Source organism: Cervus elaphus, chromosome 15 (assembly GCF_910594005.1).
Source record: "Cervus elaphus chromosome 15, mCerEla1.1, whole genome shotgun sequence".
NCBI lineage: Eukaryota > Metazoa > Chordata > Mammalia > Artiodactyla > Cervidae > Cervus > Cervus elaphus.
The window spans coordinates 88307245-88334678 of NC_057829.1; the positions used below are offsets into that span (position 1 = coordinate 88307245).

The window sequence follows — 27434 nt, forward strand, 5'->3', positions numbered from 1 at the left end:
CCCAAATGCCTTTGCAGGTGGCACAGTGGTCAAGAATCCACCTGACAATGCAGGAGAGGCAAGATCCTCTGGAGGAGGAAACTGCAACCCACTCCAGCATTCTTGCCTGGGAAGTTCCATGGACAGAGGAGCCTGGGGGGCTACAGCCCCTGGGGTCACTCAGAGTTGGACACAGCTGAGCATGCATGCAAACGCCTGTCTAACCTTGGAAAGCCCTCCCATCTGTGATATTTTTACCTCTGATTTGGACATTTTTGGTTGCTTCAGTAACTGACAAGAAATTGATCCAGTGAATTAAGCATGGTTTTAGGAATGGTGGCAGGCCACGGGGCGTTTGAGGACTCAGGGGCTTGCTTTGCTTCGTTAATTTAGGTTAATTTGTTGGGAGTTGATTGAAAATGGTTTGGAAGAAACCAGCCTGAGGAGGAGGAGATCCGTGCCACCATTCTGCGTTTTCTTTCAAACCAGGGTGATTTTCCAAATTAGATAACAGAGGGAATCTGGGGCATTTTATATTCAATGTAATTTTTCAAAGTACCTGTTTCAGTAAACAAGCTCTTCACTGCAAATAATTCACAGAGCGGACTTCTGTAGTTGGCCAGGGTTTATGTAATTAGTGTATCAAGTAAAATTTGAATCATATTGACAAGAACTGGAGTTGTGATAACAAACAGTAATTGCTGACTCTTTATCTTATCAGGGAAATCAAAAGTGTATATTGAATTATAGTGACTCTATTATGTTGCTCTGTGAACTTACCAAGATAATTCTTTTGAGGGTGATTAAATGTAATCATGAAACCATATATATGAGAAAGCAAACAGATGGATAAGCCACCAAAGTAATTATCAGCTGTACATTTACATTTTTCTATCACAATATTTCAAGGACCTGCTGGTCCAGAGTAATCTGCCAGGTCTTTGGAAAGATAGTCTTCTAATATTGTCTGATGGTTCATCTGCCCTGAGATCCGACCAGAAGGCGTTTCAGCAGTTTAACCTTCCCGAACTGGAGCTTCACGTTTTTATTGGTATCTAGTGGACAGAGAGTAAGAGAAAGCTTGATGGTGTGTGTTCTGAGGTTATGAATGCATGCTGCACTGTATAATGAAGCCCTGAACAGAAACAAACAAAAGAGATTGCATTTTGTAGATAGATTGCAAGTTCAGTTCAGTTCAGTTCAGTCACTCAGTCGTGTCTGACTCTTTGTGAGCCATGGACTGCAGCATGCCAGGCCTCCCTGTCCATCACCAACTCCTGGAGTTTATTCAAACTCATGTCAATTGAGTTGGTGATGCCAACCAACCATCTCATCCTCTGTCTTCCCCTTCTCCTCCTGCCTTCAATCTTTCTCAGCATCAGGGTCTTTACCAGTGAGTCAGTTCTTCACATCAGGTGGTCAAAGTATTGCAGTTTCAGCTTCAGTATCAGTCCTTCCAGTGAATATTCAGGACTCATTTCCTTTAGGATGGACTAGCTGGATCTCCTTGCAGTCCAAAGGACTCTCAAGAGTCTTCTCCAACACCACAGTTCAAAAGCATCAATTCTTCGGCGCTCAGCTTTCTTTGTGGTCCAACTCTCACATCCATACCTGACTACTGGAAAAACCATAGCTTTGACTAGACAGACCTTTGTTGGTAAAGTAATGTCTCTGCTTTTTAATATGCTGTCTAGGTTTGTCATAGTTTTTCTTCCAAGGAGCAAGTGTCTTTTAATTTCGTGGCTGCAGTCACCATGGAGCCCCCCAAAATAAACTCTGTCACTGTTTCCACTGTTTCCCCATCTATTTGTCATGAAGTGTTGGGACCGGATGCCATGATCTTAGTTTTCTGAATGTTGAGTTTTAAGCCACCTTTTTCACTCTTCTCTTTCACTTTCATCAAGAGGCTCTTCAGTTCCTCTTCACTTTCTGTCATAAGGGTGGTGTCATCTGCATATCTGAAGTTACTGATATTTCTCCCGGCAATCTTGATTCCAGCTTGTGCTTCATCCAGCCCAGAAGTTCTCATGATGTACTCTGCATATAAGTTAAAAAAGCAGGGTGACAACATGCAGCCTTGACGTACTCCTTTCCCGATTTGGAACCAGTCTGTGGTTCCATGTCTAATTCTAACTGTTGCTTCCTGACCTGCACACAGATGTCTCAGGTTTGCAGGTACCTAAGTCCTGATCACATTTTTCAGTTTATGGTGCTTGTGTGGACTCTGCTGTCGTCGTTATTTAGTTGCTCAGTTGTGTCCAACTCTTTTGTGACCCCACGGGCTGCAGCCCACCAGGCTCCTCTGTCCGTGGGATTTCCCAGGCAAGAGTACTGGAGTGGGTTGCCATTTCCTTTTCCAGGCGGGTCTTCCTGACCCAGGGATCAAACCCGAGTCTCCTGTGTCTCCTGCACTGGCAGGCGGGTTCTTTACCACCGAGTCAGCAGGGAAGTCCAGTATAATGGACTCTAGTCCTCCTTTAAAACACAAACAGAAAAGAAAACCAATCAACCCAACAACAGCAAGACACACAAAAAATCTGGCAGAGTCAGAGTCATAGTATGTGGGTTTTTACCTGTCCGAGTATAATTGCCTTTCCTGGAAAACTTAACTCTACTTTCTCAACACCTCTGTAGGTGGGATGCTAAGAGTTCAACATCCCATGTGAAGATTCTGCGGGTGGTTCCGTGCGTGTCTTTGAACCTGCTTTGTTTGGACTCTTTGGATGTGGGTGCTGAGCTCCGGTGGTGAGGAGCCCAGGGTCCGGAGGGTGCAGGCTGTGTGCAGGCACTCTGGGATGTCTGCTTCTTGTCCGGATGCACTGAGTCCGGGTTAGGGACACAAGGATTGGGGAGCCCAGCGTCTCTTTTGGTTTGTTACCAGGGGAGTGAAACTCACTTTTCATATCCGGTTGAAGCGGTGTGCGGGGTGCCTGCTGTTACAGTGGAAATAAATCTTGAAAGACCTACAAGCATGGGAATTGGAAAGTAATGGATGAATCTGCTCCTTATTTCTGATTTGCAGGAAGTTGGCTTTAATGGAATGAGCTGGCCTCCAGGGATCCACCGTCTCTGGGAACCTGGGACCTGTGATGAAGCAGAGACATATCATCCTGCTTATTTTTCCTGTAAAGACACTCAACATTACAAAAATTCATTAAAAGATAACCATGATCTGTCCTTTTGGGAAGCTTGTAATAGAAAGCAGAGGATAGTTTTCTATGATGATTCCTCTGGCTGGGTATTTATTTACAAGGCATTTCTTTTCAGAAAATAGATTATGTGTTTCACAGCCTCGTTATGGACTTTTTTTCCCAGTTTTCATGAGCACTTGTGATTTTAATTAGTATCCTAAAAAATATTGATTTCTTTTTCATCTAGAAATGGTCATTAAAAGTGAACAAACAAAGGGTTTAAGACCTTCTTTGAATCTGACTGTTTCACTTTCTTTAAAGGACTAATATTTCTGTGGTTGGGAACACAGACTCTGTAGCCAGACTGCCTGGGGTCAAATCACAGGTCTGCCACTGGGTGACATCTGGCCAGATGACCTCTGTCCTGCATGCCTTGGTTTGTTTTTCTGTAACAAGTTATATTCAGCAAATAATTACCAAGTGCTAATAAAATGTCAGTCAGTTGGCTGGGCCTGAGGAGACAGTGTAGACCTAGATAGATATGGAAGGATGGCTAGTAAGGAGGCAACTACAGGACAGAGTGGTGGAATGGTAAGAGGGAGAAAGTGCTATCAGGGAAGGCTTTTTGGAGGAGGTGACACCTTAGTGGGATATTTGAAGAACAGGTATGAATTAATGAGATGAAGGTGGGCAGGTAGGAGCAGCATAAATATATCTGATGGCCCAGAGGCACAGGAGTGCATGGCCCATTGACATTCAGCCTGGATGCTTCTGAGGGAGAGTGGAGGTGGATGGATGTCCAAGTTGAGGTTCAGTAGCTAAGCTGGGTCTTTGCAAGCCTCACTGAGGAATCTGACTTTATCCTCAGATCGGTGAGTAGTTATCAAGCGGTTTGAAGCCGGAGAGTAAGGTCATCAGGTTTGGTTCTAGGAGGATCCTGTAAGCAGTGGTTTGAAGGGCGGGGGGTGAGGCTGTGGCGGCCATCCGGGTGAGACTGGACGGTGGCCTGGGCAGGGGCAGTGCAGGAGGAGTTGGGAGAAGGGCTTCATTTGAGAAATAGGAGGAGGAGAAGGGATGCACGGTTGTGGGGGGGAGGGGCAGGGTGGGCGGTTCAGCTGGTGTCCGGGTGGGTGGTCCTGGAGAAGCATGGACTCGGGGGTGGACGCTCAGGACGTCTTCGCCACCTCCTATGATGGGTATCCGCTCCGTGTGGAAGGGCTGAGTGCCAGGCGTTCCTGGGCCACTCGTAGGCTGCAGAGTCACTGGGTACCGTCGATAGTGTTGGACGTTACCACGTGGATGGTGAGATGGTGGCAGATTGAGGCAGATGAAACCGTTCAGGCCGCTGGACCCTGAGGAGCATCAGGGGTCGGGACTGAAGAGGGGAGACCTGCAGAGGGCGGGCCCGGGAGGAAGTGATCCAGAAGAGCGGATGGAGGCTCTCTGGTCGGGATGTCTGTGGGCTTGAGGAGCGCGCTCCAGCGGCATGGTGGCCGGAGCCTGAGTGGGCAGGAGAGCTGAGGACACGACTGCAGAGGAGTGTGCCTGCCTGGGGCGCTTGGGGGCGGCCGGCTGCTGAAAGCAGAGGGGCCGAGCTGGCTCTGCCCAGGTTCCTGTGTGTCAGTTACCGGCCACTGCGTGACGAATCACATCAAAACCTGGTGGCCTAACACACTGCTTGTTATCTCAGTTTCTGTGGGTCAGGAATGCGGCTTTGCAAGGTCCTCCAGCTCGGGCACCCTCCCGAGGCTGCTGCGAGTCAGGCTCAGGCACCTCCTGGCTCAGCCGTGGGGAGGGGACCCGCTTCCACGCTCCCACGCGTGCAGTGGCTGTTGGCAGGTCCCTCAGTGGCTCTTAGCTGGAGACCTTGTCACGTGGATCTCTCCGTGGGGCCGCTCAAACGGGGCAGATGGTTTTATCAAAGTGAGTGAGAGAGAGAGACAGATACGTATGTACACACCGAAAGAGAGGCAGAGGCCTTTAGTAACCTCATCACAGTCATGACATCCACGCCTGCTGTGTTTTATTGGCTTGGAAGCCCATCCTGAGGTCCAGCTGACGCCGACAGGGAGGGGATCACGCAGGTGGCCCGCAGTGGGTGGGATTGTGGGGGCGGCGGTGGTCTGTGTGTCCCAGTCTCTTGAGTTTTGTGACTCCCCTTTGGGGGGGTCCCAGGGACGTCGCCTCCCTGAGGTGACACATTCTCTGCACGCTCCCTGCACACACCTTGATGATTGTGTAGGAAGCACGGTTCCCAGTCGGGGTCCTTGTAGGAAGGACCTGAATGTACAGACACTGAGATTGAAAGGGAGGTGCCCCTTGGAGGCAGAGATTACATCATGGAGAAAAATCTCGTTTAACATATCCTGCGTTGAGTGTGCTCACATCTCGGGGCGAGGGGAGGGGTTCCGCTTTCCTTCCCGAGGGGCGGGTGGGGTCTGTCCTTGTCGTCGGGTGTGTGGATCCAAGCAGGTTGCCTGTCTGGTTCCGGGAAGGAACCTGCAAGGCGTGGCGGGAGGAAGGAGGTGTTCCCAGGCTGCTTGCCGCTGGAGGATGACAGGGTGAGATGCTCCCTGGGCCTGGAGTCCTCCCACCTCAATTCTCCAAACCAGGGGTTTGGGTGCTTTGGGGCAAATACTCAACTCTCCCATTATACCATGGATAATAAAACTTTATTTTGCACAAACAGGCAGCAGGCCAGACCGGCCTTGGGGCTGTGGCTGCTGACTCCTGATCTATGGAATGAGGAAATAAAATGCCTCAGATGCTTTTGGCTGATGGTCATCGATACACATGTAGAGTTTTACGCTGCGTTTTATCAGCCCTCTTAACATTCGCACACAGGGTTGGTGGAGATCGTCTGGACCCTCTTGCGAGGCTCTGGGGAGAGGTGGTTAGGTCTGTGCTTCCCTGACACGGCCGCTTCTGAGCTGTGGGACCGCAGACAAGTTGCTTAAGCTCTCTGTGTTTGTGTTAAAAGTCGAGCTGTCCTCTCTCCCCACGCCCCGTCTCCTCTCCCTCCCCCTCTCTTACTTCCTCTTGGCCCATGGTTTGAACTTTCTCTTGTTTTGGGAATCTGTGGAACTTCGAATTTCCTTGGTGAGGTTGTACTTCTGTCTTTGTCAAGAGTACCCGCATTTCTAAGCTGGAACCTTAGAAGCAGAGCCTGAGGATGGGATTCTGGTCAAGTGATTGACAGGAGCTGGCTGTGGGGGCGGGGCTGGCTCCCCGGAGAGGCCTGAAGGGCCACGGGCAGGACAGGGGGGGCAGGACAGGGGAAGAAGCTCCAAGCTTGAAAAGCACCAGGATCGGATCCCCCACTGAGGCACAGGCCTGGCCTTCCGTGTTCTGGCATCAGCCTGTCGCTGGCTGGGGGTCAGCCTAAGTGGAACCTCATAGGCATTTTCTGGCAAGGTGACCCCCCATGCAGGAGACAGCCTTTGGGAGGGGTGCCCACATCCTGAGTGCTGGCAGCCCCCGCCTGCTCGGCCAGGGAGGGGGTACCTCGAGGGGCAGGGCTCCGTGACCTCCCCTCCCTGACACTGCACCTCTGCCCGCTGCACATCCCGCCAGGCTGCAGGGTGGGGGCCACCTGCCCACAGGAAGACCCTTTATTCTTGCACACCGTGCTTCTGGGGAAGGTGAGGCAGAGTCAGGTCCCTACACACAGAGGTATTTTTACTTGCAAATTTTGAACAACATAACAGTTTTTGCATGGGTTTTCCTGTGCAAAGTTAGGTTTAAAAGAGTGACAAGTGCAGAAGAGCTGACAGTGGAACATTAGACATGACATTCATTTGCAATCCTGTCCTCCATTGTTTCTTAGTGGTGATGCTGTCTGTTGAAAAGTACAAAGGTCCAAAGAGATGTTGCAAGCATCGACTCTAAGAGTTTCAGAATACTGGAAGAGGGGAAGAAATGAAAGCGTCCAGCACTGACTCCAGATTTGGGTGGAAAACAGTTTGCCGCGGTTGTGCTCCCTTCTTTAGAGTAATTAAAACTCTTAAAAAAAGATGAGAAATCTAAGTCTATTTATCTAGGGTAGCACTGCTCCTTATTAAAGATGAAAGGATTGCCAACCTTCCCTAGCTTAAAAACTAAAAAAAAAAAAAAAAAAAAGCATTACGTATCTCGTATAGGTTAAGTATGTGTGAGACTGTGAAAGTTGCTACGTTGGGAAGCCCATTGATTTAGCATGCTTAGTCATTTCTGTCATGTCCGACTCTTCGCCACCCTATGGACTGTAGCCCACCAGGCTCCTCTGTCTATGAGATTCTCCAGGCAAGAATACAGGAGTGGGTTGCCATGCCCTCCTCCATGGGATCCTCCTGACCCAGGGATCAAACCCGTGTCTCTTATGTCTCCTGCAATGATACTAAAAACTAAAAACTATATATATATATAAACTATATATACATGTTAAACCTTTGCTCCTTGCTGCAGGATCAGGGATGGCATGCTGGAGCATGGGAGAGGTCCTCCAGTGCCCGAGACGCAGCAGGAAGATCCCAGGTCCAGGGGCCTGATAGAGGCTGAATCTCTCTGGAGTCTTGTGTGTGTCAGTCATATCTGTCTCTTTGTGACCTCATAGACTGTAGCCCTCCAGGCTCCTCTGTCCATGGGATTCTCCAGGCAAGAACACTGGAGTGGGTTGCCATGTCCTTCTCCAGGGCATCTTCCCAACAGGGATCAAACTCGTGTCTCTATCATCTCCTGCATTGACAAGCAGATTCTTTATCAGCTGAGCCACTAAGATTCCCCAGGGTCTCAACCTCTTAAGAAACCCGTGATTCTTGAGTCCAGCTATTCAGCTATGATTAGCCCCAAACTTTCTGCCCCTGCAAGTATATTAGCTCTTCTGGTCCTTTGATTTTTCTCTCCGCTCTCTCACAAGGGACGTTTGCCCCTCTCCGCCCTCCCAAGGTGGAGGCTGTGTGCCAGCGTGGCTTGTGTCACCTCGCCTGGTCCTCAGAGCGACCAAGGCGTGGCTGGAGCTGGTGAGAAGGCAGGCCCAGCTGATGTGCTCACCAGAACCCTGACCCTCACCCAGGCCTGCCTCCCACAAATGCCTGTCGATGCCCTGAGCCTTTCTGCAGTCAGCAACCTACCCAACCGCCCATGACGGTCCTGAATGTGTAGGCGGGTGAGGAATGCTCACGTGATGGGCTCTGTTCTTGCAAACCCCCTCTCTTCCCAGGCCATCAGTGCGCCCCTGTTTTGTTCCAAAGGAGCAGGGCAGAGCTGGGACACGGATAGATCTCTCTGTGAGATGAGAGTGTGGGGTATCCAGTGTCCTTTTTGTGTAATAACTATAAATCCATGGTAGACAGGAGAGTGTAGCAGCTTGACGGATGTGGGAAGGATCTGGAGGGAAAACGTATTACTAGGGAATATTTCACCTAAAAAGGACTTGGTGACAAGGTTTGCTTATGACAGTCCTTGTGTGATATTGGATGTTATTTTGTGTGACTTTTGTTTTGACATCTTTCTGTCTGGTTTTATGAGAGCTATTCAGGGAGCAGCAGGCGGAGGGTGACCAGGGAGGAAGAGCAGTGTCCAGCTGCCCGGGGGGAGCGGGGGTGGCACACGGTTAGAACGTCGCCCGGATGTTTTGTAACAACACATGTGCCAGGGTCTGATGCCTGACTCCAAAGTGCCCTGTTCCTGTGCTTCTGTTGGGTTGACCAAGAAGTTCATTTGGGTCTTTCCATAAGATGTTACGGAAAACTTAAATGAACGTTTTGGCCAGTCCAACACATCTGTGCCTTCGAGCAGGCAGTTTCGCACATCTGTGCCTCAGTTTCTTTACCTGTGACATGGGAATGGTAGAACCTCCCCTGTGTTGATGTTGACATTGTTGGTGATGGTGGTTGATGGTGGGCCTGGTGGTGCTGGTGGTGATGGGCTGTTGATGTTGGAATTGTTGGTGATGACGATGGTTCATGGTGGTGCTGGTGAGCCCCCATCCTTCTCACTGGATGCCTTTGGGGCAAAGGCCTCATGGGAACTCTGAGTAGCCTGCACCTCATGTGTGGTTGGGATTTCTCCTAGGAAACTGCTGTGGTGGAGGAACTATTTTGGTGGAGGTGGGTGTTGTGGCTCCAGTGGTCAGCTGCGGTGTTATCTAGAGCCTGCTGTGGTGAGTGAGAGGCAACGACGGGGAATTGCAGGGAAATGAGTGTTTGCTGATGTCAAATGTGACGGAGCTATAAAAGTTAAAAATGAAACAAACAATGGAGAGGTGGTCAATTTTCGGTTCAGGGTTTTAAAGAAAACCACTGAGCGGATCCTGTGTGTTGAGCCTGGTGGTGGACGCGCTGCTGTGTGCATGTTCTGGGATGGAGCCGCTGCCTTTATCCCCTTCTGCTTTTGTCCTGTTCAGCAGCAGCTCTATAAGCAAGCAAATAGGTTTTTATAGCCTCTTGCTAAGTATTTCTCATCTCTTGCTAAGTATTTCTACCACGGTGCAAAAGCAATTTTATTATGTGAGGCTGTATTTTTATAGTCAATTGAAATGACTATTAAAATATAACACTGCAGTCAGGCTCGCAGGCGCTCCCCTGGAGAAGCACTGCCCTTGCAAAATGGGGCAGCCTCGTCCTGGAAAGGGAACCCTGCTTGGGAGCTGGAGCCAGACTCACCGTCCTGAGACATGTACCCTGCACTTCACTTTTACTTACTTATTTTTTAAATTATGATAAAAGATGCATGCCACTAAATTGATGATCTTAGCCATCTCTGGGTGTCCAGTTTAGTGGCCTTAGGTCCATTCACACTGTTGTGCAACCATCACCTCCGTCCATCTCCAGAACCTTCTAGGTCTTCCCAAATTGAAATTTTGTATCCATGAAGCCGTGGCTCGCCTCCACCCCCAGCCCCTGGAAACCAGCATTCTGCTCTCTCTCTGAGTGTGTCTGTTCTGGTACGGTATATAAATGGGATCATAGAATATCTGTCCTTTTGTGACTGACTATTGATGGACAGTTGAGTTGCTTCGACCTCTTTTGTCTATTGTGGATAACACTGCTGTGAACACAGCTATACAAACACCTGTTTAAGTCCTTGTTTCAGTTCTTTTGGATATATACTCAGAAATGGAATTGCTGGGTCAGATATTCAGTTCAGTTCAATACCTCAGTCGTGTCTGACTCTTTGTGACCCCATGGACTGTAGCATGCCAGGCCTCCCTGTCCATCACCAATACCTGGAGTTTACTCAAACTCATGTCCATCGAGCCGGTGATGCCATCAAACCATCTCATCCTCTGTTGTCCCCTTCTCCTCCCTCCAATGTTTCCCAGCATCAGGATCAGATATTAATCATATATTTGATTTTTTGAGGAACCACGAAACCTTTCCATGGCAGCTGCCCCATTTTACATTCCCAACGGCAGTGCTCAGGGGGTCCAGTTTCTCCACATCCTCACCAACACTTACCTTCTTAAAAAAGCTGATAGCCAGGACTTCCCTGGTGGTTCAGTGGTTAATAATCTGAGCTTCTACTGCAGGGGGCACAGGTTCGATGCCTGGTCAGGAGACTAAGATTCCACATGCTACGAGATGAGGCCAGAAAAAAAAAAAAAAATGCTAGCCATTCTAATTGTCTTGAAATTTTTAATCATTTTTGAATAAGAGATTTCACACTTTTATTTGCATTGGGACCTGAGACGTGTGTAGCTGGTTCTACTGGGAGGACACACTGCTTCATCCTTGCAGGGTGTTCTGTGAACTCACAATCATGGTCACAAGAGAGAGGGTCCAACCAGGCCTGGGCTTAGCAGCCTGGTGGGAGGGATGGAGGTTGTTACTGTCTGGGCCTAAAGGCAGCTCCTGGCCGGCCAGAGCGAAGCACTTGGAGCAGTGAATAGGCGGGCAGGGGAGACCCTCCCAGCTTGCGCGGGTCTGTTTACTGCCTCGTCTTGGATCTGCATTCCTGCCCGCGTGTCCCGGTCACATGAGATCTGCGATCGCTTCCTGGGGTCTGCTTTGGGAAGGGTAGCCCAGCTGCAGGCACCCGCTCCGTGATCAGGCTGCCCGCTCCCTGTCTGCACACTGTCCGTGGAAGGCGGATTTATCAAGTGATTAACTAAGGAAACATTTGTCTTGGGTCCTTGGGGGACTTTGCTCTCACGCTTGATGACTTTGGCGGGAGGAAGGCCTTTGGATCAGACTCTCCCACGTGCCCGAGAAAACAGACATGACAGGCTGGTGGCCTGGGTCTGGCCATCTCAGGACCCTGGGCTCCCTCCTTTGAGGCAGGGCTCGGACACATTCTGCTCAAGCCTCTTCTTCTCGACGAGGGTCCTGGAAAGGTGGGCCGGTGATGGGCTGGGTCTCCTGGGCTGCATCCTCTCCACACCCAGAGCCAGGCGAGACCTGCACAGTCTTGCCGCCCCTCAGAACCCGTCCAGGTGGGTGGTTTGCTAACAGGACTGAGTGTGTGCAGGTGCCCTGGGCGGGCTCACCAGCGCCGTTTGTCCAAGTGAAACTGTGCTTATTCTGGGCCTACGGTCAGCTGTCCGGGACGCGCCTCCCTGGTGATGCTGTCAGAACTGAGATATTAGAGTTTGTCTCTGCTATTTAAGACCCTGCTCTGGTCTTGAGTTTTCTAGTGGGAAACAGATGCAAATAAAACTGCAGTGGTTCCCAACAGATTTAGGATTCAAGTAATAGTTTTGCTGTCTTGAAAATCTGTATTGATTTGTTACACGATTCATCCAGTCCACACTGGCGTCACACGATGCGAGGCATTGTGAAGCAAGGATGAGGATGGAAAGATGCTGGGCGTGTGTGGCAGGAGTCTGGGAGTGGAGAGGTAAAAGATGAACTACCGCAGGGTCTTGTAGAAGAGCTGCTCTTGGACTGGGAGCCGGAGGGGCCCTTCTGCAGGCCCCACGTGATGGGCATTTATTGGGTACCATTGATTGGGTACCTGTTTCATGAGGAGCATGTCGTCCAGTGGGTAGCAGATGGGCAGTTTTCTGACGACACTTCATCAGTGTGGGCAGGGGGCGCTGTTGTGCTCCAGTGAGGGTCGCTTACCCCTTCATTGGGTGGGAAGTGATGGGGAGTGTTCCTTACAGGTGTTAGATGACCTGGAGGAGCAAGGCTCGAGGTGAAGAAGGGGAATAAAGAGCATTCCAGACAGAATTAGGCTTTGGGACATAGTGCTGGAGTGGGGTGGGGACTACCCTACCCTATATAGAGTAAATCCTGAAGGAAATTGACCCTGAATAGTCATTGGAAGGGCTGATGCTGAAGCTGAAGCTTCAAGACTTTGGCCACCTCATGCGAAGAGGTGACTCATTGGAAAAGACCCTGATGCTGGGAAAGATTGAACGCAGGAGAAGCAGGCGGCAGAGGATGAGATGGTTAGATAGCATCACAGACTCAGTGGACATGAGTTTGAACAAACTCTGGTAGATAGTAGAGGACAGAGGAGCCTAGTATGCTGCAATCCATGGAGTTGTAAAGAGTTGGACATGACTTATCGACTAAGCAACAGCTATATATATACATGTATATTTGTTTTTTGCCATGAAGAAAAACAAATTAGCATCATTCTGCAGTGTTCCCATTGTCTTTCCCTTTATTCATCACGATTAATATCAGATTGGCTGATTTGAAAAGAAGAGAGTAGAAAGCATGACCCCATTCTATAGAACAGGTCAAAGTTTAAGCCCAGTAAGAGGAACTGGGGCTTGTGACAAAGAGGTCTTACTGTTGAGAATCACAAATAGGCTCAAGCCCAATTCTCTCACCTCTCTTCTTTCCTTCAGAGGTGTCCTCAGTGGTGGGGCGCTGGCTCATTTCTGCCTCAAGTCCTCAGGCCTGTGGGTGTTTTTAGAGCCTACTTTAGGTGGAACCAGTCTGACCGCTGACGGGGAGTTGTGAGTCCTGACCAGGCCCGTAGCAGAGATGGTGAGCCTTAGAGGGTTCCCAGTGACCAGTCTTCCTCAGGAGGGTTCTCACTGAACCCGCTGCCTCTGGGTATCCCGTGCCCTGGGTGCACGTCCCACGTGGCGGGGGAGTGCCATCTGTGGGGAACCTCAGGGGACTGGCCATGCTGGGGTTTGCCCAGTCCTCTGGGGCGAGGTCACTGTAAAGTGTCCGTGGCTGGGTGGGGCTTGGGGAGGGGGTAGGCGCCAGGTTGTTTCACTGGCATGTATTTCCCCAAATTGCAATCACTTTTCTGCCTGAAGCAGGATGATTAAAGAGATTAGATCTCTCCCCATATCTCTTCTCTGCATCTCTTTCTCGCCGAGCAAAATTGAATGCAGAAACAGATAATTTTCAGGTCAGCTCAGTCTCTTCTGATTTGTGGGTGGATTTGCAAAGACTATCCATAATGAAGTCAGTGGTTTTCTCTCCTGGCACTGACTTTATGAAAGACAAAAGTGTCGAAAAGTGGACTAATTTTTCCTGTCACAGAGGAGCAATAAAGCCAGACCCATGCACAACCCAGCATATTTCCTAAGACAGCCGGCATGTTTGGGCCACTGCTGCCCTCTGAATGAGATGGAAATGAGATAGTGGCCGCCTAGTTGTGGATAAGGCATACAAGGATACTTTATTCTAAAGAAAGATATTAAAATATCTTTGAATTGTGTCTATCACTTCAGTGAGAATGTGATAGAAGACTCCTTTATGCATTTCTTTTCACAATCTTATCTTGACCATCCTGCATACCTGTTTCCATCCAAAAGGCAGAAAGAAATAATGAACAACCAAAGACAATTCCCTTTATCTCACTAGGCCCCTGCCCACCACTTTAATTATTTAGATGAGTTCCTTGACTCTGATATTCAAACATTGCATGAAGTCTTGCTGCAGGGAACTTTATTGGCAGGGAAACAGGATCCATTCCTATAAAAGAAAGATACAAACCCCAAAGAAGTAAGTTCATGACTTTGAAAGTGGTATCTGTTTTAGAAACATGGGTTCTATCAGACCCACACTCACAAATGCAGTTGGAAGTATTTCTGAACCTTGAGCTCATCACCCCTCGTTTTCCTTTATTTCTCTTTCTGGTTTGAACCTTGTGTTTTTGAACCAGGTCAGGGAAGCTGCTACACCCACGGGGAGTTTGCTTCATAGCTCACAGAAATGAGAGGTGCTGGGTCCTCATTCACTTGATCAGTCTTTGTTTCTATTCACCTCATTTTTTTTTATTATTATGGTAAAACAGACATAAGTTTACCATCTTTAGTTGTACAGTGCGTGGCATTAAGCACGGTCACAGGTTGTGTAGGCATCACCCTGCCCATCTCCAGAAGGCATTCATCTTCCCCAGCTGAAACCCTTCCACCCATCAAACACTCACTTCCTTTCCCCTCCCCCTCGGTTCTTGGCGACCATCATTCTTCTTTCTGTCTCTGTGAATTTTAGCCATTCTAGGGACATCACGGGAGAAGAATTATAGCATATCTGATCTTTTGTGTCTGGCTTACTTCCCTTAGAATAATGTCTTCAAGGTATCATGTCAGCATGCCTCTCCTTTTTTAAGGCTGCATGATATTCCACTGTATGCATAGGCCACATTTTGCTTATCCATTCTTCTGTTGCCGGAGTCTTCGGTTGCTTCCACATTTTAGCTACTGTGAATAATGGCTGCACACATATCTGTTCAAGGCTCTGCTTTCAGTTTTTTTTTTGATTTATACCCAGAGGTGTAATTGTTGGATCACATGGTAAATCTAAGTTTAACGTTTTAAAGAACCATTAAACTGTTTTACACAGTGGCTGAGCCATTTTACATTCCCACAAGCAATATTATAATTTTTCCATGTCTTTACCAACACTTTTTATTTTCTGTTAAAAAAAAATAGCCATCCTGGTGCATGTGAAGTGATAGCTCATTGTGGGTTTTGATTTGACTGGCGATGCTGAGCATCTTTTCATGTGCTTATTGGCCCTTTGCGTACCTTCAGAGAAATGTTTATTCGAGTACTTTGACCACTTTTAGACTCTATTGTTTGCTTTTTATTATTGAATTATAGGAATTCCTTATATATTTTGGTTATCAATTCCTTATCAGATACAGGATTTGTAAATACTTTTCTCCCCTTCTGTGGGTTGCCTTTTCAGTCTTTCCATAGTTTCCTTTGGGTGCACAGACGGTTTTAATTCTGATGAAGGCTACATCTGTTTTTCTGTCATTGTTGTTGCCAGTGCTCTTGGTGTCATATCCAAGAAATATTTGCCTGATCCAGTGCCATAAAGTTTTGCTCCTGTGTTTTCTTCTAGGAGCTTTGTAGTTTTAGCTTTCATGTTTATGTTTTCTATCCACTTTTAGTTACTTTTTATGATTGTTTCCTCCTCTTTTTGCATGCAGGTACCCAGTTTTCCCAACATCTTTGTTGAAAAGATAGTCTTCTCCCTTGAATGATTTAGACATTCCCATCGAAACAATTCAACCATATATATGAGAGTTTATTTATGGGCTCTCTGTTAATATTGCATTAGTCTATATGTCTGTGACCACACTGTTTTGATTACCAGAGCTTTATAGTAAGTGTTGAAATCAGGAAGTGTGAAGCTTCCAACTGTATGCTTTTTAAATATTGTCTTGACTATTAGGGCTCCTATGGGATGGATTTTTCTATTTCTGCAAAAATGTCACTGCAATTTTAATGAGAATTGCACTGAATCTGTAGGTCTCTTTGGGTTGAGCTGCTATCTTAACAATATGAAGTTTTCCAGTCCATGAACGTGAGATGACTTTCCGTGTATTTACGTCTTTTAATTTCTTTCAGCACGTTCTGTAGTTTTCAGTGTGCAAGCGTGTTGCCTTCTCTGTGAAGTTTGTTCCTAAGTATTTTATTTTATTTTATATCTTTAAAGAGACAACAGTTGTAGCAGCATCCTTCGGAACAGGCTCTAATATTCGTCCTTCCTCCTTTCCTTTTTTCTGTCTGGGTTCCCCTCTGCTCCTCCCATCCACTTTAGAGTTTCTGCTGTGTGCCAAGTAGTTAGGTGCTGGGCACAAGTAAAGTCGATGCTGAAGACACTGCTCTGAGTCATCATGGATCAGGGCTCTAGGAGGCTCTAACCCGGCCTGAGTCGTCTGCCCCCAAATCAGAGAAGTGGAAGGACCGGGCTCTGGGTCATAGAAACTGGCAACTGAGTGGGTGCCAGTCTCTTTTGTGACAGTAAAATTTAGGCAACCCAGCCCCCAGCTCTGATATAGGGTGGGGGTGGGGAGCTGTTCTCTGCCCAGAGTCAAGTTCAGAGGATGTACATAAATGATTTGATTCTTTCTGCACTGCTCTTCCTGAATGGGTCCAGCATGTTCCTTAGAGACCAGGCTGCATGGACTTCCTGGGGCAACATCGTGTTCTGCCCATCTCTGCAGCATCAGCCCCGGCCGACTGCTGGACCACAGCAGGAGCTGGACAGAGTCTGGGAAACACAGTATGGCTGTGGTTGGCAGGGACTAGATGACCATGTGATGAGCTATGAAACCAAAGGACAGCAGGCAGCCAGCCTTTTAGAAGGAAGCTCTGCAGGGGCCACAGCCAGGACCTGGGCCCCGGACCCTTAAGGACATGGTCTGAATTTTCCCCAGCCCTGAGAACCGAAAAGATGCATGCTGTTGAAATTTTTTTTTTTTAACCACTGATGGCAGGACAAAGGGAATGAGATCACAAACAGAGCAATTAATTTTCACAAATTGACTTTCTGAAAGAATTAATTAACTTTTAAATTGCTCCTTGAAATGCTGAAGTCATGTTTCAAGGGGACAGTGTGTGAAAGAGAGAGAGAAGCTCAGAGCTGAGCAGATTTTGAAAAGTGATGTGTGGTCAAGCCCATGTCTTTGGTGCATTAAGGTGGCTTTGAACCCGAGCACTGATGGTTGATTATCTCATTAGATGGAAGAGACCCAAAGCAGAGCCCAGAAAGCTAATATTGTGTCTCTCTTTCTTATTGACTGAATCCGTCTCGGGCTCCTGGATCTGTCTGTAGAGGTCAAGATCATTTTGAAGAGGAACACATGATACAGTGTTTGCTTTCTCTCTTGTTGCAAACCTCACAAGAAAGAATACTTTGTGGTCTGGTTAAATTCAGTGAGTTTTTATTGAGTGCCTCCAAGGCATGGTGTTAGCTACTGTGGGAAATCCAATGATGAGCAAATGTTTACGTCCCCAAGGAGTTTGATCTGGAGGAGAAGACAGATAGATAGATAAGTAACCCTCCAAACGTGTGGGCTGTCACAGAGTTTATAGAGCAGTTGGGAAGCAAGCAATTAATTCAGGTGTACATGTACCTTTCTTTGTGTGTGTGTGTGTGGTTCAGGGGGAACAGTCAGAATCCAGCAAGGGCGGCGCTTGTAGACAAGTTAGGTCTTCAGAGGCAGAGCGGGACGTGGCATTCCCAGTGGGAGGAGCAGGCCTGGGGTGGGAGGAGGTGGAGCTGGAGGAGGGTGAGTAGGGGAGAAGGGGATTGGAAAGATGGACTGAAGTCATGTCCCACTGGGCTTTGGATGCTCTGCTGGAGGATTAGCCATGATTCAGGAAGCCAAGATAAATCGTGTAGTGTTTTAGAGTAAGATTTAAGGAAGGTAACTTTGGTGATGGAGAGAAGAAAAGATTTTATATAGGAAACCTGCTGAAATGTTATTTTTCATCTCAGTGAGAGATGTTGAAGGCTTGGGTCAGGAAGAATGGGGTGGAGGGGACACCCCAGGGTCTCAGGGCTGCTGTCCATCACTGTGCCTCCTTGAGCAAGTCATGACTCCTCTGGACAGCTCTGTGTTTTCTTCTGTTAAATGGGTGGATGGACTGTAGTATTTTTTTTTTTCCACTCTAACTAAGATCATGGCATCCGGTCCTATCACTTCATCACAAATAGATGGGGGGAAAGTGGAAGCAGTGGCAGATTTTATTTTCTTGGGCTCCAAAATCACTGTGGATGGTGACTGCAGCCATGAGATTAAAAGACGCTTACTCCTTGGAAGGAAAGCTCTGACAAACCTAGACACCATATTAAAAAGCAGAGGCATCACTTTGCTGACAAAGGTCTACCTAGTCAAAGCTATGGTTTTTCATGTATGTATGTATATATACATTCCAGTCATGTATGGATGTGAGAGTTGGACCATAAGGAAAGCTGAGTGCCAAAGAATTGATGCTTTTCAGTTGTGGTGGTGGAGAAGACTCTTGAGAGTTCCTTGGACAGCGAGATCAAACCAGTCAATCCTAAAGGAAATCAACCCTGAATATTCATTGGAAGGACTGATGCTGAACCTAAAGCTCCAATACCTGGAGCTACCTGATGCAAAGAGCTGACTCACTGGAAAAGACCCTGATGCTGGGAAAGATGGAAGGCAGGAAGAGAAGGGGGTGATAGAGGATGAGATGGTTGGATGGCATCACTGACTCAATAGACATGATTTTGAGCAAATTCCGGGAGATAAGGAAGGATGGAATCCTGGCGTGCTGCAGTCCATGGAGTCTCCCAGAGTCAGACATGACTGAGTGAATGAACCATAATAACAAATGTCAGAATAGTCAAATAGTTCTTTTGTTGTTGTTTTTCCCTGAATAGGATTTAAATTTCACTGAATTCTTTTTCGGTGCCAAATGAGGTGATCATGTGATTCTTTACTATTTACTGTTGTTAATGTGGTGAATTAATTGATTGGTTTTTGGATGTTAAACCAGTCTTGCATTTCTGGAATTACCCCAGCTTGGGTTATTCTGTTTAAGAAATGTGAAATCCACTAGCCTGATGTTTTAGACTCTGGTGGACTTGAGGAATGCCTGGACATGTTTGCCTGTCATTGATGCAGGCTGGATGTTGGAATTTTCAGGGAGCCATCAGGAGGGCAGCATGAGGCTCAGAGAGGGGTAGGGTTGAGGAAGAGACCCTGCAGGGGTTTGGCATTTCTGGCCCCTCATCCAGGTGGGCCTCTGGCTGCTCATGTATGGGCCGATTCTGAGCTGCTATAAACCCTGATGAGGGAAATGGGGAAAATTCTAGCTCCATCTTCTAGGACTGTTGGGAGGGTTGAATTAGCTGAACATGTGACTTGGGCTTCCCAGGTGGCTCAGGGAAGCTCTTAGCCCACTGGCCAGCCCAGAGAATATCCTCCCTGTCATTACCATCATCATCACCCTCATCACCGTCACCGTCAGCTTCATCATCGTCACCACCATCACCGTCATCACCACCTTCATCTGCCGTATCATCACCATCAGTGTTATTAAAAGTCTTGATGTGAATAGAAGCCCTCCTCTCTGATTTATGAATCACAGTTCTTTCCTTCTGTTCCCAGGCAGCCTTTTTTTAGGTCGATCAGGAGACTGAGCAGAGATGACTTTGGCTTTTCAACATCTCTGATGCATATAAGCTGTGTGGAGCATGGACCATGGTGCTCATTTTTTATTTTGGAAGAAAAGACCCATGCGCTTCCTCACTCTGGGCTACTGCTGCCTCTTTTGAGAGAAAAAAACAAAAAAAACCCCCAAAATCCCTCCCCTTTCCCAAAAGAAAACAAACGGTGTCCTGAGAAAGGAGCTTCGAGTTGGGTCCATCTCCACCTCCGTTTCCCATTTCACTTTTCACACAAATAACAAGTTAAGCTGCTACGCTGGGCTCTGCGGTCCAGGATTGAGAAATTCACGTGAAGGTCCATTTATACCCAGCGACACCCGTCTCAAGTCAGGCTATTAAAAAAGGTAAATGTCTTTGAGGAGGGGGAATCAATTTAGCGTACGCCCACCAGCCAGAGGGAGGTGATGGCCGCTCTCTCCGAAGCTGTGAATGGAGGCGTGATGACCCTGTTCTCTTGTGGGGGTGTTCCCGCCTCTTAACAGACCAGAGAGATAAAGAAGACAGATGTCAGGAAGGCCGCCGTCTCTGTGCTCGTGTCGTGTAAAGACATTTGAAAACCCAGGTGCCATCCATCATCAGTGTCCTTTGTAAAGGAGAAGATGCCTCTGGTCTTTCTCGTCTCGGCTGTTACCCGCCTCTTCCAAAAGAGGGGCAGATTTGAAAGGTCAGGTGATCAGAGTAGGGCATAGTCTTTTACATTGAATACCTTTGGGTTTATTTACGAAAAAATTCACTGCATTGTTCTAATTTTTGTATCACCTAGGTATTGGGGACCCTCAGCCCTCAGACTCATCCGTTTCAGATGCTTGCACTTGGGGGCCCTGCTCAGCAGTGAATGAATCACGCACAAAAGACCACCTTTAAATCGTTTTCCGTGTGTCTCCTTGTATGGCTTTCCTTTTGTTGCTGTAGCAAATTACAAAATAAGGGGTCTAAAACAATGCAGATGTATAACCCTAGGAAAAGGATCAAGGTTGCGGCAGGCAAGCCTGTGTTCCTGCCGGCGGCTCCGGGGAGGGTCGTTTCCTCGCCTTCTCCCGTGTCTCGAGGAGCCAGCATTCCTTCCCTCGCGGCCCCCGCCTTGTTCCACTTGGACCTGTGCTTCCGTGGTCACGTCTCGTGTGACTCTCCGGTCTCCCTCTCATGGAACCTTGGGATTACCCTGGGCCCCCCGGATAACCTCGGACCAGCACCCCCATCTCTAGATCTCTAAGTGCATCTCATCGGCCACGGGCCCCTCTGCCTTACAGGGTTCTGGATTCTGTGAACGTCTCTGGGGCCATTATTCTGTCTGTCACATTTTCCCCGCCCTCCTGCTTCCTTGTTCAACACTGTATCAATATATAGTCAAGTCTTTTGATTTGCCTTTAAACGTGGGATTGTTGAGGCTGTGGGCAGGGCGGCCAGTATTGTGGTCCAGGCTCTGCTGTGTCATTTGAGGCCACATGGCATAAACCCTCTGAGGCCCCCTTCCCCTTCATCTGTGAAACTGTGGGTCTTTAATGCTCATTTCATAATCAGGAAGATCCCCTGGAGGAGGAAATGGCAACCCTCTCCAGTATTCTTGCCTGGAAAATCCCATGGACAGAGGAGCCTGGTGGGCTGCAGTTCATGGGCTCACAAAGAGTTGGACACGACTGAGTGACTCACACTTTCGTAGTAAATTGTGGAATGTCTCTAACCTTTGTTTTTAAGGTTGTTAATCAATTGAGTTTATTTCTTTAAATCTCCGCTGTGCGTGCATGCTCAGTTGTGTCCGACTCTTTGTGACCCTATGGACTGTAGCCCACCAGGCTCCTCCACTACTTTTATTTATTTATCTATTTAATATTTATTTATTTGCATGCACCGGGTCTTAGTTGCAGCATGTGGGATCTAGTTCCCTGACCAGGGATTGAACCTGGGACCCCTGCATTGGGAACACAGAATCTTAGCCACTGGGTCACCAGGGGAGTCTCAGAATTGTTTCTATTCGTGTATGAGCTTTTCACAACTGCCTTTCTGCCTACTTCAGAGATGGAGAGGCCACTACTTAAAGGTTATTGTGTGTGGGCCTTACAAATTCACATGGACCTGACTGTATTTACAGTGGACGTGTTCATTTTCTTTTATTTGTATTGTTTTTGACATGTTTATTTTTTTTTCTGCATCAGTAATAGAATAGGCGTGCTGGCAGGGATGCTGTTAAGAATGGTGATAAATGCATTTATGGTTTCTAAAGGCTTTGGAAGTGGTTTTTCGGGGCTGGGAGAGGCTGGCATATGTTCTGAGCTTCCTTCTCTAATGCAGTTATTTCTTGTTAAAGATTCACCATAAAATGCTAAATAAACTTAATAACTTCTAATAACCATTAATGTCAGTTGAGGCCATTTAAATTTTATGAATTTGGGTGAAAATATAGGAAAATACCTGGGAAAATAGAATTTTCTACGTATGTATGGTTACTGATGTTTTATAATTTTTGTGTTCATGTGATAACTTGCTCATTTTGGATTTTTAAAAAAGGATTCTGGTAGTAAGAGAAGTCTTCATAGCAGTAAAAACAAAATACCCCCAAACACAATAAAAAGATTTACAATTTACTGAGTGTTTACAGCCTTCCTGGTGGCTCAGATGGTGAAGAATCTGCCTGCAAGGCAGGGGATACAGGTTTGATCCCTGGGTTGGGAAGATTCCCTGGAAAAGGAAATGGTACCGCACTCTAGTATCTTTGCTTGGAGAATCCCATGGACAGCGGAGCCTCGTGGGCTACAGTCTATGAGGCTGCAAAGAGTCAGACACGACTGAGCGACTAAGCATGATTGTTTACTGGGGGCAACCCATTGCATCAAATCAACAGAGCCGTCGGCAGCATTATTTTCTTTAAGACACAAAGTACTCATGCGCTCCTATGAGGTAGAAATCAGTCTCCTTATTTTACAACTGGGGAAGCTGATGAGGGAGAGGTAGATCATTTGCTGGAGGCCACTCAGGTCTACAGGGATAGAGGTGGTACCATGCCTATTCTCTCTGCTTCCAGAGACCACAAACACATTGAATAGCTTGGTTATGGAGCTATAACAGGAAGTGTGCTGTGGTGCTGGGTATTTTTGCAGAAAGGGGTTGAAAGAGCCAACACATACTTGGAGTTGGCCCTCTGAAAGAGGGGGCATTGCTGGGAAGACCCTGTTGGTGGGGGAAGACTAAGGAGGGACACACAGGGATGGGCAGATTCTTTCAGGGAGAAATAGGGACAGGGACTAGGAGCGTATGGTTGGAAGGAAGGCCAGGTGGTCAGTCAGATGGTGGAGGGCCCCCCATGCTTGCATGAGAAGTTTGTACGCCATGTGATCAGGGAGAATTCCAGCGATGGACCTGTTAACAGTGCCTGTAAAGGACGGTCTAGTCCAGCAGGGTGTTCAGGATGGATGGGTGAGAGTTTGATCCTGTTCGAGGAAATGTTTTGATGAGTTTTATTTACCTCAAGTCTGAAAAATCTTTTAAGGTAGAATCCATTGGGAAGGAATAACATCACTGTAATTTTTTAAAGTGAGAGTGGGCTAACTGAATATTTGGGAGTTTTCACTGTGGTATTTCCCTTTATCAACATTCTTGAGCAAAAGCATGGCCTGAATTTAATGGAATGACTTGCATGCTCAGCTAGGAGGAACAGAACTGCTTTATGTCAGATAAATGTTTGGGATTTCAGACATGTGTTGTGTATTGTCAATTTGAAGGATTTCTTCTTAACATAAGACATATTTTTGCCTATTTGATTGTAATGTATTTTTTTTTGGACTTAATAGCATCTTTGGCTCTATGATACTTTTAAAATCAATTTGATTTTCAAGGAATACTCAGTCCATGTGTCATTGACTTATAGACAGGAAAAAGTCATCTAGTAGAAAAGTCTGTAAAGGGAAATATATGATAGTATATGAAGTGATAATTGATGTGTTGTTGACAATAGCTTCAGTTTTCTTCCTGTTATAAACGTTACTCTGCCGTGACAAGAAATGAGGTTCTCATCCGTGGAACAATGTGCGTGCACCTTGAAAACACTGTGCTAAGTAGAAGAAGCCACAGGCTTCCCTGGTAGCTCAGCTGGTAAAGAATCCACCTGCAATGCAGGAGACCCCGGTTCGATCCCTGGGTCAGGAAGATCCGTTGGAGAAGGGAAAGGCTACCTACTCCAGTATTCTTGGGTTTCCCTGGTGGCTTAGATGGTAAAGAATCTGCCTGCAATGCAGGAGACCTGGGTTCGATCCCTGGATTGGGAAGATCCCCTGGAGAGGGTCATGGCAACCCACTCCAGTATTCTTGCCTGAATCCCTGTGGACAGAGGAGCCTGGCGGGCCCCAGTCCATGGGGTAGCAAGGAGTCGGACACGACCGAGCAACTCGGCACAGCACGGCACAGAAGAAGCCAGACACAAAAGGATAATATTCTGTGATTCCACTGCTAGGGTGGCTGGAGCAATCAGATTCACAGAGACAGAAAGTAGGCTACAGGTTATCGGGGCTGGCAGGGCGAGGGGTGAGGCATTACTGCTTCATGGTTATGGGGTTTCTGTTTGGAGTAATGGAAAAGTTCTGGAAATTGATCGTGGTAACGGAGCTCAGCATTATGAATGTAGCTCATGTCACCGACGTGTGCACTCCAAAATGATTAAAAAGGCAAATTTCACATCGTTTTACCACAGTAAACCACCTGTGCTTGCCTGGTGTCATGAGTGGTTATGAATTTCTTCTACTTTAAACGGAGGACCCTTGAAAGGAAAGGCTCCTTTTGTGGATATCAGAGAGGATGATCCTGGCAAAGGCAGACGATTTCAGTCTTAAAAAGAGGCAGAAACAAGCCAGCTTAATCTCATCTTTACTAATAGCTTCTTTGCTGTTTTCTCTCTGAACAGCTTTTTATAACTATGATGCTCGGGGAGCGGATGAACTTTCTTTACAAATAGGAGATGCCGTGCACATCCTGGAAACATATGAAGGTGCGTATTTATTTTGGTGTGTTTCCTTTCACAATTGGTGTGGTTAGGACACTTTCAGAACCTCATGGGCCAATCACTACCTTGTTAGGAAAACACTTAACTGCTGCTTTTCTTGCACAGTGGATGCTGTGTTAGGAACGGGCAGCGGTGAGGTTATCTGTTATTGAAGTCAGTTTTAGACAAAATTAAGATGAACTTAAAATTAAACTCCTAAATTTTTAACTTCTAGAGTTTTCTGTTGAAATGGTCGTTTTCATTATTTTAAAACACCATTGTTTCCTTTCTTTGCAAATGAATGTATATACATCTTGACTGTTAATAACTGACCGCTTGAAAAAAGTTTTTTTAAAAAAAAATACATTTAAGGTATTTTAGCATTTGGCTCAGTGTTTTGAGGTGTCTGATGTGAATGGTAAGACTTTTTATCTTCTCACTTAGACTTGTTAACAACTTGCTGAGAGGAACCAAAATTATCATGTCTTAAATCCTTTTTAAAAAAATCTGTGTCCCCATTTTCTGAGGGGTGAGCAGAGATTGTTTCCCGCTACGTGCGATGTGGTCCAGTGAAGCAGTTGTTGTAATTATCCGATGAATACCCTGGTCAGTGACAGTGGTTTTCCAGTGTCCTTGGTTTTTCAGGCAGTTGGTTTTCATGTTAGTGTTTCGCAAATCATTAAAACGGGCCCCCTTTCATTTTATGCTGTGGCTTATCGCTGCACAGAAAAGAAGCAATGATGGGCTTGAGTGTCCGATTCCTCACATCTGGATGTTTTGTGAGATTGTGTGGTAGCACTGGTGGCCCTATTTCCTGTTGGAAGGGTGACTCCCATGTAACAAAGAAATAAAGAGAACTGATTAAAATTGGTAATTCCACAGCAAAATTGCTTTCAGATCGGGTTTAGCCAGACCCCTCCCAGGAGGAGGTGGGCTGGAGGAGTGGGGAGAGAAAATTGCAGACATCCCGTAGTAATCACAGATTGAACTTCACACTCAGTCTTCGGAATCCTCTTTGCACACGAGTGATGCCTCGTTCGGCTTCTGCATCAGGCAAGCTGCAGCTTGCTCCCGTGTTCCTGGAGAAGCACAAACCCATTAAAACACCTATGTCCATGTCCCTTACTTCCCCTTCTGGCTTGGAATTCCATTTCATTTGCACCTTTTACCCTAAAAAATGTCCCACTGGGGGTGGAAATCGGCTTCCGTGGCGTATGCCTGGTAGCGGATGTGATGCAGAAATAGACGTGCTCCTTGCCATGTGAATGAGTACCCTCTGCTTATTTTCAGTTTTTATAGCTGACACTTGGATTGCCTTATGTGCCCCCAGTTTATATGGCCAGTGGCTGGGAGGAAACAGAGAAATTAGCTAGAGGTTAAGAATCAAACCTCTCATCTCAGACACTTTTCTGATCTCAAGGGAAGAACGCTCTTATATCTTTTTTTAAAATTTCTGCCCCGGGTCAGCTGCATTTGAAATCCTGGTTAATAAACAGTGGGCAGTGATGTCATTCCTGAATAGATAGCAATTTCCTGTGCAGCCTGGGCAGTGGGGGCCGTGACTTCTCGTTCTTTGCTTCGTAGGAAGAATGCACTCTTTAAACAGGAGAATCCTTCGGCTAGTCGATGATCCTCTTTGTACGTTTAACTTAAACAAAAATGGTGGCAGGCATTGATGTTTTGGCCAACATCATGATGAAGGAGTCTTTAGCGAGGATTTGGTTTCTGGGCTCATCCATCTTCCAAGTGCTGATTACAGTATTCCAGTCTTTGCAAAGACCCTGTAACGGAAAACCAATTCCCCTTCTTTGACAACAGCCTTTTTGGTTTTAGTTACAATCCGATCAGAGAAATGTGTGGGGGGAACACAGTTTTGCTTTTGGGAAACTTGGTGACTTGATTGTCATTGGATTACAATGGGATAATTGTTTTTCTGCTCTTTGCTCTCGTTCTGTTTAAATTTTGTGGATTGTGTTAGCCTGTGGCATTCTCTTCTTCTCAGCCCCTTCCACATTTTCCCCCTAAGAAAATTTATTTCCGTTTGTCAAATTTCATTTCCTTTTTCTCTGTGATCTTGTTTAGGGTAGGATGCTGCTGGGATTGCTCCAGAGAATATGATTTCTAAATGATCACTCCTCATATTCAGGGTCAGAGAACAAGTTTACCTGCAAGTTATGGTTAATTTGTCCGTCTCAGGCTCTTGGAGGCTTGGAGCAGAGAGCAAAGAAAACTTTCCAGGTCACCGTGGAGGTGGGCGGAACTTTGAGGGGTCCTTTTGGGTATGTCCCTGCCTGTAAGCAGTGTCCAGGTCAGACAGGAGACGTGAACCCAGGTCGCCGGTGTTGATAAAGTGACTCTCCAGTGCTCAAGCAGGTGCGGGTCCTTCCACCTGCTTATTTCCAGAAGGATCTCCAAGGGGTGTATGCTGTGCTGAGGGGGACGGCAGCATTTCCGCCAGATTAGGAAGGTGCTCTTATGATAAAAAACACAGCGCTCTAACTTGATTCAGATTTTTCAAAGCGATCATGATCTGTTTTCTTCCACGACACACCTTCATCCCTTTTCCTTCCATGAGCATCCGTCAATGGAAGGTCTTCTGAAGACCGCCTCTGGGTGTCCTGGGGCGGAGGTAACAAGGGGTCGCTCGGTGGGGCATTTAAACAACAGGAATGGGTTCTCTCACAGTTATAGGGCTAAGGGTTCAAGGTCAGGGTGTCGGCAGGGTTGGTTGCTTCTCAGGGCTGAGAATGCGAGGCTGCCCCACGGGTCTCTCCAGCCTTCTGCTCGTTTGCTGTCCTCATTGGCATTCCTTGCCCGCAGGTGCGGTGCCCTGGTTTCTGTCTTCAGGATCACGCGGTGATCTCCCGCTGCTTGACTGTGCCTATTTCTCCTTTTTAATAAGGGCGATGTATAGGATTAGGTCCTTTTGTTTTTTTAAAGGGCAATTCCTAAACTACTTAAAATGCTTCTGTTTTTATTTATTTTTGGCTGTGCTGGGTCGTCGCTGCGTGGACTTTGCTC

The 27434-nt window shown here is 47.0% G+C and overlaps 1 protein-coding gene across 2 annotated transcripts in view; it reads left to right on the forward strand.

Annotated features, from left to right (window-relative positions):
• DOCK1 (dedicator of cytokinesis 1) overlaps positions 1-27434 on the forward strand; it is a 546606-nt gene that overhangs the window by 32520 nt on the left and 486652 nt on the right. For both annotated transcript variants that reach the window (XM_043926662.1, XM_043926663.1), the window contains exon 2: positions 24336-24419. In XM_043926662.1, coding sequence (XP_043782597.1) covers positions 24336-24419 — 84 coding nt within the window. The remainder of the gene's footprint in view (positions 1-24335; positions 24420-27434) is intronic.